Here is an 18,359-nt window from a genome sequence, read left to right on the forward strand (position 1 = left end):
GGGAGTTGCCCAGTGTTTCAGCCAAGAATCCTCCCTCAACTATCATGACTAAAAATGATCATGGATTCCGTATGTTTGTGGGGACTTGCGACACATAAAATAGCTGCTCAGTTCGCTGATGTAACAGCAATGTTTGTACTTTGGAAATCATTCTTTTGGTCAGCGTTTTGCAGTGTTGTGAAAGACTGGTTACGTTGCACTGTAACGGTAGACTTCCAGGAGAACAGAAATGAAAGTTAAAAAAATTGCAGATTTTGGAAATCTGAAATAAAAACAAAACGGTGGAAAGACTCAGTTTCTCTTTCCACGGATGCTGCCTGACCTGTTGAGTGGTTTCTGTTTTCACTGCAGCAGGTGTAGGTAGCCTGCTGACCATTAGATGGCAGCGTCACTCTGCTGACCCCAGGAAGGGAAGCCCTGGATTTCTGGTGGATTCTTTCACATTTCTTTTAGAATTTTAACTGATGACTCCTGAAGAATCATCATTCATCCTACTTATTCTCTCTCTTGGAGTGGCGCAAATTGCTTGTCTCGCAAGCCTTGGCACCGTCACTAGGACTGAATGGCCATTCTTCCTCCTCCCTCTGATCCATTATCCTCTAGAAGGACTGGGATTACACAGGTCAGATACATGTCAATGCAATGTCTTGGTTGCTAAACTGATCGCTCATGAAGTATTTTGCAAATTTACATGTGACTCAGCCTCGCATGTGCTGCAGTCATCATGGAGAATGTTACTGTCCTCTACAAAAGTGCATGCCCGGCAAGAATATTCCCTGGAGATACAAGAGATGGCAGATGCTGGTACCTGGAGTATCCAAACAATCTGCAGGCAGCAACTGTGGAGAGAAATGAACAATCTATGTTTCCGGTCTCCACCCTTCATTAGACCACAAGACTACAGGAGAGATAGACATTACGAAGACATGAAGACCAAAGATCCTATAGCGGAGCAAGATAGACCACCCTGCTAAATGCAATGGGCTGACGTGTAGTACGCAACGGAACGGAACGTGGGCCTTTTTTTCATCCATTTCCGTAACCCGACCCGACCCGACTCGCAGTGTAATCAACGTTGTGGGGGAACAATTTGTGTTAATAAATTAACATTCTGAAAATGAGGAGAAGATTTTTTTACCAAATAACTTTTATTTTTACGAGGATGTTTCCGTAACCGGCTTCCGTCTCCGCACTAGTCATCTTTGCTCCGCTACGGGATCTTTGGTGCGGAGACGGAAGCCGGTTACGGAAATGGGGCCTAAAATTACCCGTGATTCTGCCCATGACCGTACTAGGTCTTTTTCGTCGAGTGGGCCATCTTGCTTGTTATGGGATCTTTGATGAAGAGGAGGTGTGGGACAAGAACAGGCAAGCAGCAGGTGGGCCCAGGTGAGGAGGGCTTGATTGGCTGATGGACTCAGGTGGGGGACGGAGGGATGCAAAGAGCACCAGAGCTTGGGAGGTGATAGGTGGTGGCTGCAAAGCAAAGATCCTATAGCAAGCAAGATAGATCACTCGACGAAAAAGACATAGTACCGTCACCGGCATATTCATGGGTAATTTTCGGCCCCATTTCCGTAACCGGCTTCCGTCTCCACACCAATAATCCCGTAGCGGAACAAAGATACTAGTGCGGAGACGGAACCCGGTTACGGAAACATCCTCGTAAAAATAAAAGTTCTTTGGTAAAAATCTTCTCCTCATTTTCAGAATTATAATTTATTAACACAAATTGTCCCCCCCGCAACGTTGATTACACTGCGAGTCGGGTCGGGTCCGGTTACTGAAATGGATGAAAAAATGGCCCAAGTTCCGCTCCGTTGCATACTACACGTCAGCCCATTGCTATAGGATCTTTGCTGTAAAGTGCTTTGGCCTCAGCTCTGATACTAACCTCGAGAAGCTCAGGACAGGAAGGGATTTGTGAGATTTGTTGTTTACATAAAGTGTGTAGCATTCTACTTTTGCAGATTGTAGCTGTTTCTCCCTGTCATTGTGTGAAGTGGGAAGGGTCATTCAGTGCCCTGTAACAGAGGAAATGTCACAAATAGAGGGTGACGTGGAAAGTGTTTGAGAAAGTGTGTATGACGCACAATACACCTCTATCCCAGGTCCCTGTGGTGTTGTTCACTTAGATCATGCATTGTTATAGCATTACAATGAGTGCAGGAATTGGCTCCCCTCAGGCAGACTTTATTGTGCTAAAATACCAACCTGAAAGGCAATTGTAAGATTATCAGGATAAAAGTAATTATCGGGATTAAAATTTGCAAAGGCAGATAAAGGGTTAAAACTGTGTTCAGTGTTTTTTTAGATTCTTGAACAACATGGGATGTTTTCCATCGTGTTAAGTGCACAATGGAAGTTCTCATGGACAGGGGGGGGGGGGGGGGGGGGGGGTCCTCGGGGGAAGTGTTCAAGGAATGGAGCTTGGGGATTCGGGGTATTGACGTTAGGTCGTGTGAATGTGTTTGCATGAAGACAAAGTTCAATATGGGTTTCCGAGGCCTGATACTAGTGGCGAGGAAGTTAAATGAGGATGGAGTAGAGGGGTCAATGGGAATGTCCAGAAAAAACAAGGGGAAATGAGTTCACTGATTGCCAAGGAAAGGAAGTGGGGAGAAGGGGCACAAAGGCCTCAGGCATAACGTCAACATTGGAAATAAGAGAAGTTGCCAGAACTAAGGAATGGAAGAGAGCAGTCAGGATGGATAGCATTATGCTAAAAATAGACTCTCTCTGTCTCTCTCTGTCTGTGTCTGTCTCTCTCTGCCTCTCTATGTCTCTCTCTGTCTGTCTCTCTCTGTCTCTCTCTCTCTCTCTCTGTCTCTCTCTCTGTCTCTCTGTCTCTGTCTCTGTCTCTCTCTGTCTCTGTCTCTGTCTCTCTCTCTCTCTCTCTCTCTCTCTCTCTCTCTGTCTCTGTCTGTCTCTCTCTCTCTCTCTCTCTCTCTCTCTCTGTCTCTGTCTCTGTCTCTCTCTCTGTCTCTGTCTCTGTCTCTGTCTCTGTCTCTGTCTCTGTCTCTGTCTCTCTCTCTGTCTCTCTCTCTGTCTCTCTCTCTGTCTCTGTCTCTGTCTCTGTCTCTGTCTCTGTCTCTGTCTCTGTCTCTGTCTCTGTCTCTGTCTCTGTCTCTGTCTCTGTCTCTCTCTCTGTCTCTCTCTCTGTCTCTCTCTCTGTCTCTCTCTCTGCCTCTGTATCTGTCTCTGTATCTGTCTCTGTGTCTCTCTGTCTCTGTCTCTGTCTCTCTCTGTCTCTCTCTCTGTCTCTCTCTGTCTCTCTCTGTCTCTCTCTGTCTCTCTCTGTCTCTCTCTGTCTCTGTCTCTGTCTCTGTCTCTGTCTCTGTCTCTGTCTCTGTCTCTGTCTCTGTCTCTGTCTCTGTCTCTCTGTGCGTCCCTGTCTCTCTGTGCGTCCCTGTCCCCGTCTCGCTGTCTCCGTCTCTCTGGTGTCTGTCTCTCTGGTGTCTGTCTCACCTACAGCCTTCAATGTCTGTCACTGAGCTCTGACTGAGGTCTTGGTAATTTGAGGTGTTGCAGCAACAAATCGTTTCAATGATACTGAACTTTTACATCTGGGATGTAAGAGACAAGACTGTATTTTCCATACTGCTTTGAGTCCAGACTATTAAGGGTTAACACACCTGGGCACTGCTCCCAGCCGCTGTATGTGCAGTTTATTTGTGTGCACAGGATCCTCAGACAGTGTGTGCTGTATCAGACAGCCCCTCCCTGAGAATCACACACTGCTAATCATCTCCTGTTGCTGTGTTTATTGAGTCGTTGCCCAAGGGAGTACAGGGAGAAAGTAGAGTGGGGTTCCTGCTCACGCACAGAGCTCCAGCAACAACCATCGCTTTCCTGCCGAAAATCTTACTGATACAGACTGGGGCTTCGTCCTCTGGAAGATTGAAAATTAAAGCAACATTTACATCAGAAACATCTTTATTTTGCTCATCGGATCCTCGCAGGATCGCAGCCTCCAGGCAACTGGGCTGCCGAACTTTTTGTCGTTATGTATCTTTCCTGAGTTTTCTAAATTTAACGCCGAACATATTTGACTTGTTGATGAAGCAAGCGTTACAAGAGACTAGGCCGAACCCAGCTCGCCAGATGTCTGAGACCCTCCCCGACCCAAGCAAATCCCTGGACAAAGAGGTAAGTTCATGAATGTTTGTTAATGTACTTCCAGCAACGCTGACGAACGATGGTGAACGGTGAATGTGCCTTGGCCTGTCAGTTGGCTCAGTTTGGCGTACTCTCTCTCTCTCTGAGCCTGTAGATCAGTTCAGTGGCAGGTGAGGAATGAGATCTCACCTAAGCTGTTTCTCTCTGTTGAAATATGGGCTGGGGGTGGATATTTAAAAATCCCACGGGCGTGTTTGGACGTATGGGATTCTCCTAGTGCCCTAAATCAACATTAATTTCTCAGTCTAGAGCTCAGCTGACTTTCATTTCGTGGCACTTTGTGGGATCATGGAGTGTACAAATGACGGCCACGTTTGTCGGTATTGCTGTGTCTTATGATGGAAAACCAGTCGAAAGTTGAATGATCACATTAACATGAATCATGGCATTAACAAGCTCATCGTTCTTCCCCCGTTGGTCCCATTCATCAACTTCACCACCCTGTTCTCGCAACTCCAACCCAACTCCCCTCACTTGATGTCCCCTGCCTCCTCTACCCTGCCTCTGCAGCCCAACGCCATCGTGGGCCTCAATCAAACTCCTGTCATCCCCCCCCCCTCAATCAAACTCCTGTCATCTCTTTTTTTCCCGTTAGCAAGGGACGTTCCTTCCAGAGTCACAATCAACTTTAATTGTCATTGTCAGTGTACGTTGTCTCTGTACTGTACACTGACAATGACAATTAAAGTTGAATCTGAACCTGAATCTAACACAGTATTGCATTCATTAAAACTGGTAATCATGCAGATTGCAAACACCAACCATCAACTTGCAACATTGTCAGCCTTACCCAGGATGCCCTCGAGCCCTGCACTGTCCATCCCATTTGCTCTTTAAACTCCCGAATTCTTTCCCTCTAACCCTACATGTGCAACACTTCACCCTCTCCAACCCCGTTTCTGTTCTGCCCTCATTCTACCTGCTGCTACCCCACACTGCGGTGCCCATTCCTCAACCTTCCCCTCTTCCAGCCCGTGACTATTTCTGTCTCCATTTCCACTTTCCTGTACTCTCTCCCCGGGCTCCTCTTGTATTGAAGAGCGGTTGCACTGGGTCAGGATCGGGGCTGCAAAGCCGACGAGCATTGAGTTTCTTACTTCCTTATTCAACTGCAGGGAAGCAACAAGAAACAGCTCAAGTGAATATTTTTAGGCATGAGTTCCCAGCAGCAACAAACCTGAACAATGGCCCCTTGCAGCTTGTTCCATTCTATTTAGTTTCTATTCTTCCTGCAGGAAACATCTGTCCCCTGTTTAAGCTTTCAGAGAGCCCTCCTCACCCATCCATTCCTTTATAAACATCCAACTCAGACAGTTTGCAGGCAGACTGTTTGAGCAGAGAATCGACTTTATCTTACAAACCTACAACATCCTCATGCACATATATTCAATATTTACGTTTGTGCATTAACTGTGCGATGATGAACAGGGTGTGATATTTGCACTGTGCCAGATTTATGGTTAAAGGGAAATGGGAAATTAGTCTAAGATAGTTACAGTGATAGTGAAGACTGTTGTGTGATATTTACTCCAATAGTGGGGGGGGGGGGGGGGGGGGGAGGTGTTTGCACAATGTGTTTCACATAATGAACAATGAGCAGTGTGTGATATTTTTGCTGGCATTGAAGAGATGTATTTTGATGATTTGAGGAAAAAACATTAATAGCATTAGTGTACAGTGTGATCACTTTGATGTGGATAGCTACTTTGGAATTTTAAGTTTCGTCCCAGGAAGTCGTCTTTTCCTTTCTGGGAGAATTGGGGAGAATTTCTGCATCCATCCCCTCCTCCCCTCCCCCTTCCTCCCTCTCACCTCTGCTCCCTTGACCTGTCTGACCTGCTCCTTCACAGCTGGGTTGGAGCTGAATCTTTCCTGGGAAGTAATATTCGTCCCAGACAATGAGAACACATGCCAGAGAAAAAGGGAGTGATCAGCCTCACTTTGGCACTCGTTGCTGAGCCCGCTCTAAAAATACTGGTGTGTGCTGCTGTCGCCCAATGAGCCTTCAGAGAGTAGAAGCAGCAGACTGGTCTACTCACACTGCACGCAGTGAGTAACTGTTTACCTTCTGACAATTCCAATCCATTTCAAGTTTATTTTTGCTTCCTTCCTCAGCCACTTGCATCTTATGTTGAAGAACTGGAATTTGGAACAATGGTTAGCGAATGAACTTATTTGTAGAATGTTAAAACCAGCTTATATTTGTCGTGCAGTGACCTTTCCATCAATGCATTATGCACATTGCTGGCAAAGACCGTTTAGTGCCCATCCTATCCCTACTTGCTATTGAGAGGACCAGGGGCCACAGTCTTAGAATAAAGGGGAGGTCATTTAAGACTGAGGTGAGAAAAAACCTTTTCACCCAGAGAGTTGTGAATTTCTGGAATTCCCTGCCACAGAGGGCAGTGGAGGCCAAATCACTGGATGGATTTAAGAGAGAGTTAGATAGAGCTCTAGGGGCTAGTGGAGTCAAGGGATATGGGGAGAAGGCAGGCACGGGTTATTGATTGGGGACGATCAGCCATGATCGCAATGAATGGCGGTGCTGGCTCGAAGGGCTGAATGGCCTCCTCCTACACCTATTTTCTATGTTTCTATGAGAGGTAAAGTGAGTCACTTCCTTAAATTCCTCCAATCTTTCTGGTGAGGTTACTCTGGTACTGCCACAGTGCTGTTTGGTAGAAAGCTGTGAGATTTAGATTTAGTACTGTGTTTCTAAATGTAGACACAAGGAATTGTAGATGCTGGGCTTTGTCCTGCCCCTACCTCTCTTCCAGCTGCCTTCTCTCCCCCCTTCTCTCTCTCTTTCTCCCCCATTCCAATCCATTTGAAGAAGTGTCCTGACCCAAAATGTCACCTACTCATGTTCTGCCTGACCCGCTGAGTTGAGCCAACACTTTGTGTATTTTTTTTAAAATGTGTTTCCAAGTAGGATGGTATGTAAGTTGGAGGAGAACCTGCAAGCACTAATGTTCCCAGGCAATTAAAAATAGGCTCATGTTGATAGGCTCATGTCCCTCTGGGGCCTTGGGCTGGCCCCCTCTGCTGTCCCGTTTCATCACGATGAGAATCAAGGTTCTCTTCACGTGGTACAACATCACAGTGTTTGCAGGAAACCTGGCAGGGTTGCTAGATCCATATTCCTCAATGAAGCTGAGATACCATGGTAGCGTGCGATCATCCTCTGGGTGCCTGGGTGTTTTACTGAGACACGTGGAATGACCATCCCCAGTCACAGTATGCCTCCAGAGGTTGCAAGTCCTTGTATTGGTGCGAAATGAGGAATACCACTGAGGTTAGGATCTATATGAACTGGGGAAGTGGGCGAAGGAATAGAAGATGGAGCATAACTTGCAAACGTGCAAGTTGTTGCATTTTGGTAAATTAAACCAGGGCAGATTAACAGGGTTAATGACAGGGCCCTGGAGTGTGCTGTAGATCGAAGAGTCCTAGGGATACATAGTTCTCTGAAAGTGGTGACTCCGCTAGACAGGATGGTGAAGAAGGTGTTCGACACACTTGCTTTCATCAGTTAGGGCACTGAGTGTAAGAGTTTGGACATCATGTTGCAACTGTACAAGTTGTCTGTGAGACTGCACATGATGTACTGTACACTGTTCTAGTTGCTCGGCTATAAGAAGGATGTCATTAAGCTGGAAAGATTCACCAGGATGTAACCGGGACTGGATGACTTAAGTTATAACGAGCGGCTGAATATGCTGGACTTTTATTTTTGTGCTGAAGCTCAAGGGGCTGAGGGGTGACCTTCTAGAGATAGTATTTTTCCTAGGATAGGGGAATCTAAAACTAAAGGGCATGGATGTGAGGTGAGAGAGGACATACCTTAAAGGGACCTGAGGGGCAACTTTTTCACACAGAGGATGGTGTACATATGGATGCCAGTTAATTACGGGGGGAAAAATGCGCCTGCGGGCGGCATAATTTCGTGTTGCGGGCCGCATTCGGCCCGGGGGCCGTAGGTTGCCGACCCCTGATCTACAGTGATCTCATTTTCTGACCCAGATTACACTCTTTGTTGCAAATTCCAAAAACCTGACAAAGAATAGGAAGAATATCAGGAAGTGGGAATTAAATGAGTCAGTCACATGGAATTTTGAAATTAACACCCACCCCGTATGGCAGGCAAGAATTGCACAGACCTGCAGTGGTCACACAAACATGTATTTCAGTCTGCCATCCACATCTCTGGTGCCTGTGAACTGTTGCAGGGAAGACAGGAATGTCAGCTCACTCAAATATATCACTTTCAAAAGTTTTCCGCCTCACTGACTCCTCCATTCCCAGAAACTGTCATCTTTGGTGACAAATGGTGAGATGTGTAAGGCCTGTGTTTACAGTATCACTAAAATCCGAACATCTGATGTTGCAGACCAATAGAGAGGCCCCAGTCATGACAAATTCCTTTGCCAGTTCAATGGAGCTGTTCTCATTTTAATTTCAGTTTCCACAGAGCTCTGGTCAGAAACCATGCGAGTAAAGCAACAAAAGTAGTAAGTGTAAGAAGGACTCAGCTGGTCAGACAAAACCAAAGTTAACATATCAGGCTGATGACCTTTTTTCCATGCTTATTGCTTGAACTGCCGAGCACTTCTAGCATTTTCTGTTTTTAATTCATATTTCTAGATTCTGCAACTGTGTTTTATTGTCAATAATAAAGAATATTCAGTTCTGGACATCAAATCTTAGATGATAGATTGGTCACGGTAGAGATAGGAGCAGACCAGTTGATGGGATTTCAGAAATTAAAAACTTAAGACTCATTTGTTAAAAAAAAGATCTTATATACACTTTTGCAAGTTGAGGAGCAATCTAATTTAAAGTATTTTAGTTAAGTTAAATGTATTGTCATAAGCACAAGTATGGCGAGTACAGTTACAGTGGAAAACATGCTTGCAGTAGCATTACAGGCGCACAGACTCGGAAAACACACAGAAACACACATTATACATAAATTCTACAAGACTGTATTAAGAAAAAGTCTTTGCAAAAAAAACCAAGACATTACACAATTAGAAAACAAGTCCATGGTAGTGGAAGAGGTGGTCCATTGTGTTTCATTGCTAAAGTTGGATTAAGGTTGCGCTGATCGGTTCAAGAACCTGATAGTTGTAAAAAGTAGCCTTCCTGAATGTAGTGGAGTGCGATTTCAGGTTTCTGTGCCTTCTACTTGATGGTAGCAGCAAGAAGGGGCTTGGCCTGAATGTCGGGGATCCTTGATGATGCATGCTGCCTTGTTGAGCTGGTGCCTCATGTAGTTGCTTTTTATTGCAGGGAGGGCTGTGTCCATGACCTGGCAGAGCCCACCACTCTCTGCAGCCTCTTGTGTTCCTGTGCATTGGAAATGCCATACCAGGCCATGCTGCAACCATTCAGGTTTCTTTTTACAATCCATCCATAGATGTTTGTTGGCATATTTGGTGACCTGATGAATCTCTTGAAACTTCTAAGAAAGTAGAGATGCTGGTGTGTCTTCTTCGTGATTCCATCAATGTGCCAAGCCCATGAGATGTTAACGACCAGGAATTTGAAACTGCTAATGGGGCTGTCCCACTGTACGAGCTAATTCAAGAGTTCTCCCGAGTTTCCCCTGATTCGAACTCGGAGAATTACAGTAATGGCTGCTCGTAGGTACTCGGGGCTCTCGTGGACATTTTTCAACGTTGAAAAATCTTCACGAGTCTTCCCGAGCTTACCGCGTTTCCCCAGTACCTGCCGTTAGTGTTACGAGCCGCTAAGAGACGTCCCCGAACTCCGACGTACCCGCTCCGTACATTCTACGTGCTTACCACGAGTTTGGTTTTTTTTTAAACTAGGGAGAGCTCTTGAATTAGCTTGTACAGTGGGACAGCCCCTCTCCTCTCTTTGTTGCTGAGATGAAAACAATGAAAATTGGTCGTCCGATTTTCCATTTCTGAAGTCAATGATTTGTTCCTTGGTTTGGCTGACATTAACCAAAGGGTGGTTGTTGCAGCACCACTCCACCAGGTAGGTGTTCTCTGTCTCTCCTGTATGCTAATTTATCACTACCCATGATTCAGCCAACAACATCGGTGTCACCCGCAAATTTCTAGATGGCATTGGAGCAGTGTTAAGCCACACAGTCATGGGTGCAAGGGGAATAGAGCAGGGAACTCGACACACAGCCTGGACGTGTATCTGCAGTGGAGGTCAGTGAGGGGTAGATGTTGTTATCTATCCGCGCTGATTGAGTTCTGCCAAGGAAGCGTTGAAGCTGAGCTGTAGTCGATGAACAGCAGCCTGAATTATATCCAGATGGTGCGGAGCAGAGTGCAGAGCCAGTGAGATAGCATCTGCTGTTGACCTGTTGTGGCGATAGGTAAATTAAAACAAATCCAGCCTATTTTCGAGGCAGGAGTTGATTCACGGCATAACCAATCTCTCAAAGCATTTCAGGATGCAGGGACCTTTGATGTTGTATTTGAAGAAAGCCCTCGCACCCAGTGACCACAAGACGACTCTCCTCCGCAGAAGAGATTCACCAGAATGTTATCGGGACTTGCAGGCTGGAGCATAGGGAGAGGCTGGGACTATATTGTTGGAACATATGAGATTGTGGGGTGACCTTATTTGAGTATCCAAAATGATGAGGGACATGGATAAAGTGAACGTCCGCAGTCTTTTCCCCAGGTTGGAGAATTCTAAAACTAAAGAGCACGAACGTGAGGTGAGAGGTTAAGAGGGATCTCAAGGTCACCATTTTCACTCAGAAGGAAATCCATTTCTGAAAAAAGCTGCCAGGCTATAGAAACAGGTAGAATTACAACTTGTAATAGATATTTGGAGAGGTGTATGGATATGATGTGGGCCAAATATAGGCAAATGGGACTAGCCCAGGTGCCAACACGGTTGGCTTAGGCCAAAGGGCCTGTTTATGTGCTGTATGACACTACACTGCCTCTGGTCACATCTCATATCTCAGGACACCCTCTCAACAGAGGTGACCATTGATAATATAATTCACCACCACTTTCAATGGGCCTTCAATCAATTGAGGGGAAAAAGCATTTGAAGAGCAAGATGCCAAATTTGACACTAAATTTGCCACCTATGCTGTGTTCCTGTGTGCTTCTGAGATCTGCAATTCAAGGCACTGGAAAAAAGATCACTAATGCTGCCTCTGGAAAATCTTCCGGATTAATGGGAGTCAAACAACCCAGTGTCAATGCCCTCTTCTGGGCCAACATCTGGAATGATGTGGCTCCAGTTACACCCAAATAGCTACATTGGGGAAGCTGCATTGTTTGCATGCCTGACATCAGACTCCTGAAAGAGACATTCTATTCTGAGTTCTATCATGGGAAGAAATTACCAGATGGAGAAGGAAAAGATTCAAGACTGTGCTCAAATCCTTTACGAATGAATGCAAACATTCCCAATGACTCCTAGGGATCTCTGGCCGATGACTGGTGGTGGGTGCATGGAACGAGCTGCCAGAGGAGGTAGTTGAGGCAGGGACTGTAGCAATATTCAAAAGACATTCGGACAGATACATGGATAGGAAAAGTTTAGATGGATACGGACCAAACGTGGGCAGGTGCTACTTATTTGTAACAACTTATTTGGCATAGGAAAGTTGGGCCGAAAGACTAGTTTCCATGCTCTTTGATTCTATAACTGCTCAAAGCAAAGGAGGCTTTGAGATGGCATTGACTTATACATCAGGAGCAGTGGAAGATTAAACCACCTTGCACACACAACCAACCTGCCCCATCTTTAGAAGTGTCTGTGGTTTTCACCCCCTCAGCTCTCACATAACCCACAAAGCCCGTGGAAGTAAGTCATCCTCAATCGTACCGAAATTACCTAAAAAGGAGTGGGTGACAGAGGTATCAATAGTGAGAGTGGCAACAAAGTGAATAAGACCACAAAAAGTACCGTGTGCATTTGTGTGGTCAACTTTGCATATCAAGAGAGGCTGGAAAAATACTTATAGTAGAAATTTTGGTAAAGTATTTTCAAAAAAAAGTTTTCCATGAGCATACACCAATCTGTTACTTCAAATAAAAATAACAAAAATGTTGAAAATGCACAGCAGGTCAAACAGCATCTGTGACAAGAGAAAGTGTTACCATTTGTTCTCATGAAAGATCATTGACCTGAAATGTTAACTTTGTTTCACACCTGGTTTGATCTAACACCATGAGGGGAACAAAGAGGGTACATGCACAGAGTTTGTTTTTTGTTTTTTTCCCAGGGTTGGGGAATCAAGGATTAGAGGACATAGGTTTAAGGTGAGAGGGTAGACTTTTTCACACAGGGTATATGGACAAACTGCCAGATGAAGTAGTTGGGACAGGTACAATAACAATGTTTAAAAGACATTTAGACAGGTACCTGGATAGGTAAGGTTTGGAGGCATTGGGGTTGGGGAAGGCAAATGGGACTATCTTGGATTGGGTATCTTGGTCGGCATGGAATGAGTTGGGCCATAGGTCCTGTTTCTGAGATGCATAGCTCTTTGTCTGCAACCTCTTCTCTTCGTCACACTTCTTTCAGGCCCAGCATCATGCCATTCTCCATTCATAATATAGTATCCATCTCCACATCATTTCATCTTTCCCCTTCACAGCACAGTGCTGAGAAAAGCCCCCCTGATTCATCCTTCTTGTGTTCACCCTGGGCAATGCGGTGCCACCTTGAGTGTTAGCTGTGCCACATTTGGAGGCACTCTCACCTTTTGAATGTTCAAATACCACGTTAAAAATGTGAGCATAAATTTCAGTGACGCATTGGTCAAAGGTGCCCTCTTTCAGATCAGCTGAGAAAGAGCTCCCTCCATCTCCGCTTTCAGGTAAATCCAAAAATTCCAACGACACTCTTGAAAATAACCGAGTGAGTTCCCTGGAGGTACAAGAGACTGCAGATGCTGCAATCTGGCGCAAAAAAAAAAAAAAAACTGCTGGCGGAATGCAGCAGGTCAAGCAGCATCTGTGGAGGCAAAAGGATGGTCCATGTTTCGGGTCGACGGCATGTACCAGGAATTAGTTATTTTGTTGTTCTTGCCAACATTTACCCTTCAACGAACATCACTTATTAGATTTCTGTTATTGGGAGCTTGGTGTGCACAATGTGACAGCTGCATTTCTTGCAGAAAAATAGTGGCTACAATTTAAAGAATGGTTTAAAATCTTTGGGACATTCCTTGGTTTTGAAAGGTGTAGTTTAGCAGGCCCCTCGTCCCACCAAGCCCACACCGTCCATCAATCATCCATTCACACTAATTCTGAAATCCCACTTGTTCATCTACTCCTTACGCACACGGGACAATTTACAGAGGCTAATTTTACTTCGGAGTCACGTGAGTGACTACGTGAAGAACCCGCTCAGTGTGCAGGCGCGGCATTACGCCAGCAGTGCAACAGCGGCAGCAGCGGGAGTTAGGCGCTCCCGCTACAGAATGAAACGGACCGACAGGTGAATACCCTGAGGTCGGGTTTCTTTTACAGGGGAGCCTTTTTTCTGCTTGTGTTTTACAGGCAGAGAAAAAGCCTCTGGAACAAAACTGTCCCCCGTTCGAAGAGGAACGTTTTCCGTCGGGGAGGGGGGCAGCAACAGGCGGTAGGAGCGTTTACCCGGTGTTCCGTAATTCCCCGACACCGTGCCGAGCCCAGCCCGCTAGCACCTGAGCAGCGGGCTGGATGCATAGCCACCCGAAGAGGCATCCGGCAGGTGTTCCCGATTTCGGACGGGACGTCTCTCCACCCGCACGGGGGGAGAGAGAGCCGCCTGAGCCGCTGGAGCGGCTCACAGAGCAGGTGCCTGCGAGACGCGCTGCTTGAGGGGCGCTCTCGCTTCTACAAAGCACAAAAGCTCTAGAAGAAGGCGGTAGGAACAATTACCGGGCGCTCCGCTATCCCCATCACCGCGCCGAGCCCAGTCCCGCTAGTGCCTGAACTGCGGGCTGGATGTCTAGCCATCCGAACAGGCATCCGGCCGGTGGCGTCCGATTCGTTGGACGGGGACATGTCTCCACCTAAATGGAGGAGAGACAGCCACCTGAGCTGCATCCAACAGCTATTGGAGCAGCTCCAGCGAGATGCGCAGAAAGAGCGCTCTCGCGGAGGGAGGTCAGGCACCCCCTCCACAGTGTTCTGTACACTGCCCTCTGCTCCCTCATTACTGGAGGCTAGCATTGGTGACCAGGGCTGGGCTGGTCTGGAACAGGGGCAGGCGGACGAATTCGGGAGTATGCCAGGGGTGCAGGAACAGGAAGAGCTGTTGGGTGTGGTGGACCGCTTTGTAGCAACCTCACGGGCTGGAGCACCACTGGAACCAAGAATGGCGGCCAGCATCAACCATCTATCCAATAAACCATTATTGGAAAAGGTGCTCGCTGAGGTGCTGAAACAACACACAGCACCAGAAAACTGTGAGGCCCTCAAAGTAAAAAGTGTCAACAGCCAAATCTGGGGGCATGTGGGGTCACACATCCGGACCCAAGAACTCAAGCTACAGCGGATCCTAAGGCTCCTGACGTCGGCCATCACAGCCTTTGCTCGTTCCGTGGAGACCACGGAGAGGATACCTGCCAGCAGGATGTGCTGGCATTAATGTGTACCACACAATTTGAGATCAACAATCTCCGGAGGGAAACATAAGACCTGCCCTCAATCCCAAATTTGCGGGCTTGTGTAAAGCCCCAGCTGCGGAGACGGACGCGCTGCTATTTTGGAAAGATCTCAATAAAAAACTGAAGGAGATGGAGGAAGCATCAAAAACCTTCGGCCTAATGAGGGCAGGCCCCGGGACGAGCAAACCAAGACCTCCGATACCCAAGCGGCAGCACCCCACGGCATCCACCAGTCGACGTCCGCAATATGGGACTGGTGAACGCTTGGGGTCCGCACATTATCCCCAAAGATCTTTTTAGATCAGGGCCCGCAGCGGTCCCCCTGGAAAATGCGCCTCCCCCCAACATCGCCAGCACGTCAGAACAGAACCTTCAGGAAAATGAAGAAACAGAATCGCCAATAACCATGGAGGTAGGTGGGTCTGGTTCCTACCAGCATATAGAGAATAAGGGTGCTTTATTAACAGGGGGGAGATTACACTTGTTTAAAGAAGCATGGGGTATGGTCACGAGTGACAAGTATATACTCAACAGCATTAGTGGATATAAAATACAATTCATGTCAGAAAAAACGCCGCCAGTTCAACATTGGCCCCAAAGGGTATTTCTCCCTCCGTCAAAGAGAAACGTGAGGGACAAGCTGAACTGGTGAGACTTATCACAAAGGGGGTCATCGAAAAGACCAAACATGAACCTTTGGAATTTGTATCGAATATATTCACTAAAACCAAAAAAGATGGTGGCTGTCGCATCATCATTGACTTAACATCACTAAACAAATTTGTTAAGTATATACATTTCAAAATGGAGACATTTGTTACTGCCAAACAACTGAATTCCAAAGGACACTTCATGGCAAGCATTGATCTTAAAGATGCTTACTATCTAGTACCCATATACAAGGATCATCGCAGATACCTAAAATTTATCTGGATGGTACAAAGCATTGCCCTATGGGCTAACTTCAGTCCCAAGATTATTCACCAAAATATTGAACCCAGCCATGGCAATACTAAGAAAACAAAAACATATTGTCATGGCATATCTGGATGATATTCTGATAGTAGGGAAAACGATGGAATTGGCTGTGGCAGCAGTATCAGCTACAAAACAGCTCCTCGAAACTCTGGGGTTCGTCCTACATCCAGATAAATCTAAGTTGAAGCCATCCACTATCATGGACTACCTGGGCTTCACAATTAACTCAGTCCATATGGCAAAAATGGTTGAATTAGCACAATCATGCAACAATTTAATGGTCAACGAGCGACCAACTATTCGACAAGTAGCAAGAGTAATTGGGGAAATGGTAGCAGCATTTCCGGCTACACAATTCGGACCTTTGCACTATCAAAAATTTACAGAGAGCAAAGGTACAGGCAATAAAACGACATACAGGTCACTATGATCGTGTCATGAAATTACCCACTGAAGCAATATCAGAGCTACAGTGGTGGGCAGAAAACGTTTGGCATAGTTTCAGCCCTATCTTTATCACTAACCCTACTTTAGTTATTCAAACAGATGCCAGTGCTCAAGGCTGGGGAGCGACTAACTCCATATCCAGCACAGGTGGTAGATGGACTAACCTAGAGTCATCATTACTACTTACACTGGGCATTAACTATCTAGAGATGTTGGGCGCCTTTTATGGTTTAAAAGCATATGTATCTAATATGCAGCACTTGCATGTTCGGTTACAAATTGATAAATACCACGGTGATGGCTTATATTAACCATATGGGTGGCATAAAATCATTATCATGCGACAAATTGGTCAACATGATTTGGCAATGGTGTGTCGAAAGACATATTTGGCTATCAGCTACTTACCTACCAGGTAAGCTAAACACCCATGCCATGAGAAAATTAAACGCCTGGGTTGCAAGTTTGAACAGACCTTACCTGGAACTGGGATTGTTCGGCATCCCTTCGAACATCCACCAAGAGGCAGTACTTAACCAGCATCAAAAAAGGGAGAAGTACTGCCAGGAAACAGGGACAACATACGCAACAGCCACAGCCACCAACATACTGGAGTTCCTGGCCTATCTACACCACGATGTAGGGATCAGCTACAGTGCCATCAACACAGCGCAGAGTGCTCTTTCTGCTTATCTCAAACCAGCGCCAGGACAACAGGCGATGGGATCCCATCCACTGGTGGTAAAACTGATGAAGGGCGTTTACAATATCAAGCCCTAAGCCCAGGTATACCCATATTTGGGATATCAGTGTGGTCCTGACATATCTCAGGGAATGGCCACCAGCCAGATCCCTCGGCTTCGAGCAAGCTACACTAAAGACGCTCATGTTGATGGCACTTGTATCCGCTCAGAGGGTCCAGTCACTACACCTATTGCGACTGGACAACATGATCACAGCTCCAGACCAGATCTGTCGTTATCCAGCGACTGATCAAACAGAGCAGACCAGGAACACCTAATCCAGTCGTGGCTTACCCACCAGAACCACGATTATGTGCCATGACCCACCTACTATCCTACATAGACACAACCAAAATATTCGAGGGAGATGAAATGCCTTGTGGGTCAGTCACAAAAACCTTATGGTCGGGTGACGAACCAAACCATTGCGAGATGGCTCAAGCAGGTGCTAGAAACTGCTGGGATAAACACTAACATGTACAAATTTTATTCCACCAGGGCAGCATCCATGTCGACGGCTAAAGAATGGACATGCCTATAGACCACATCCTGGCTACAGCAGGATGGTGGGGGGGGGGGAAAAGACCGTTCAAAATTTTTATAATAAGCCGTTGGCAAAACCTGGTTTATTTGCAGTAAAGATTTACGAACTGCAAATATTTAATTTAAGCCCAGGGGAGCAACTTAATTCTTTGTTGTTATTGTTTAAAAAATACCATTGTGTTTTTCTACAAATAGACTCATTGGTTGATTACGATAACACTTCCTCCCTCAAGAACTTCGGCAGTGAGTGAAATGAAACTGTTACACGGTTTGAAATCACAGAGCTTTGAAATCTTCACGTAGTCACTCACGTGACTCCGAAGTAAAATAGTAAGATTAAACGAGAACTTACCAGTTTGAAGTTTGATCTGTATTTTATGAGGAGTTACGATGAGGGATTACGTGCCCTCCGCTCCCACCCTCATTATATGGATCAAACTAATAAATTGATGTCTCCTTATCTTTACTATGTTTACTTCAAATAACTGTGTCTATCTGTGATTCCACACCGCTGCTTGGAAGTATGCCGCGCATGCGCGCTGAGCGGGTTCTTCACGTAATCCCTCATCGTAACTCCTCATAAAATACAGATCAAACTTCAAACTGGTAAGTTCTCGTTTAATCTTACTATTAACCAACAAAGTCGCTCGTTTTTGACATGTGGGAGGAAACCGGGTCATCCGGGGAAAACCCATACGGACACATACGAACACGAAAACCCATACAAACACGCAAACTCCACATAGACAGCATCCAAGGTCAGTGTTAATCCTGGGACTGACATTGTGAGGCAGCAGCTCTACTAGCTCCCCCACTGTGCCTCCCATCAGATCAACGTAAGTCTTACTTGCCCTACC

General features: G+C 46.1%; 1 protein-coding gene across 8 annotated transcripts in view; it reads left to right on the forward strand.

Moving 5' to 3' along the window:
- Positions 1–18,359, forward strand: part of plekhg5 (pleckstrin homology and RhoGEF domain containing G5) — a 93,194-nt gene that overhangs the window by 29,657 nt on the left and 45,178 nt on the right. Inside the window, exon 1 of one of the 8 annotated variants that reach the window (XM_033048224.1) lies at positions 3,460–4,149. The exons of 6 other annotated variants lie outside the window; for them this stretch is intronic. In XM_033048224.1, the coding sequence (XP_032904115.1) occupies positions 4,060–4,149 (90 nt within the window). In that variant the 5' untranslated portion in view covers positions 3,460–4,059. Of the gene's footprint in view, positions 1–3,459; positions 4,150–6,077; positions 6,229–18,359 lie in introns of those variants that run through there. One more of the 8 variants, XM_033048228.1, reaches the window with a different exon arrangement.

The sequence above is a fragment of the Amblyraja radiata genome, chromosome 31 (assembly GCF_010909765.2).
Source record: "Amblyraja radiata isolate CabotCenter1 chromosome 31, sAmbRad1.1.pri, whole genome shotgun sequence".
NCBI classification, from domain to species: Eukaryota; Metazoa; Chordata; class Chondrichthyes; order Rajiformes; family Rajidae; genus Amblyraja; species Amblyraja radiata.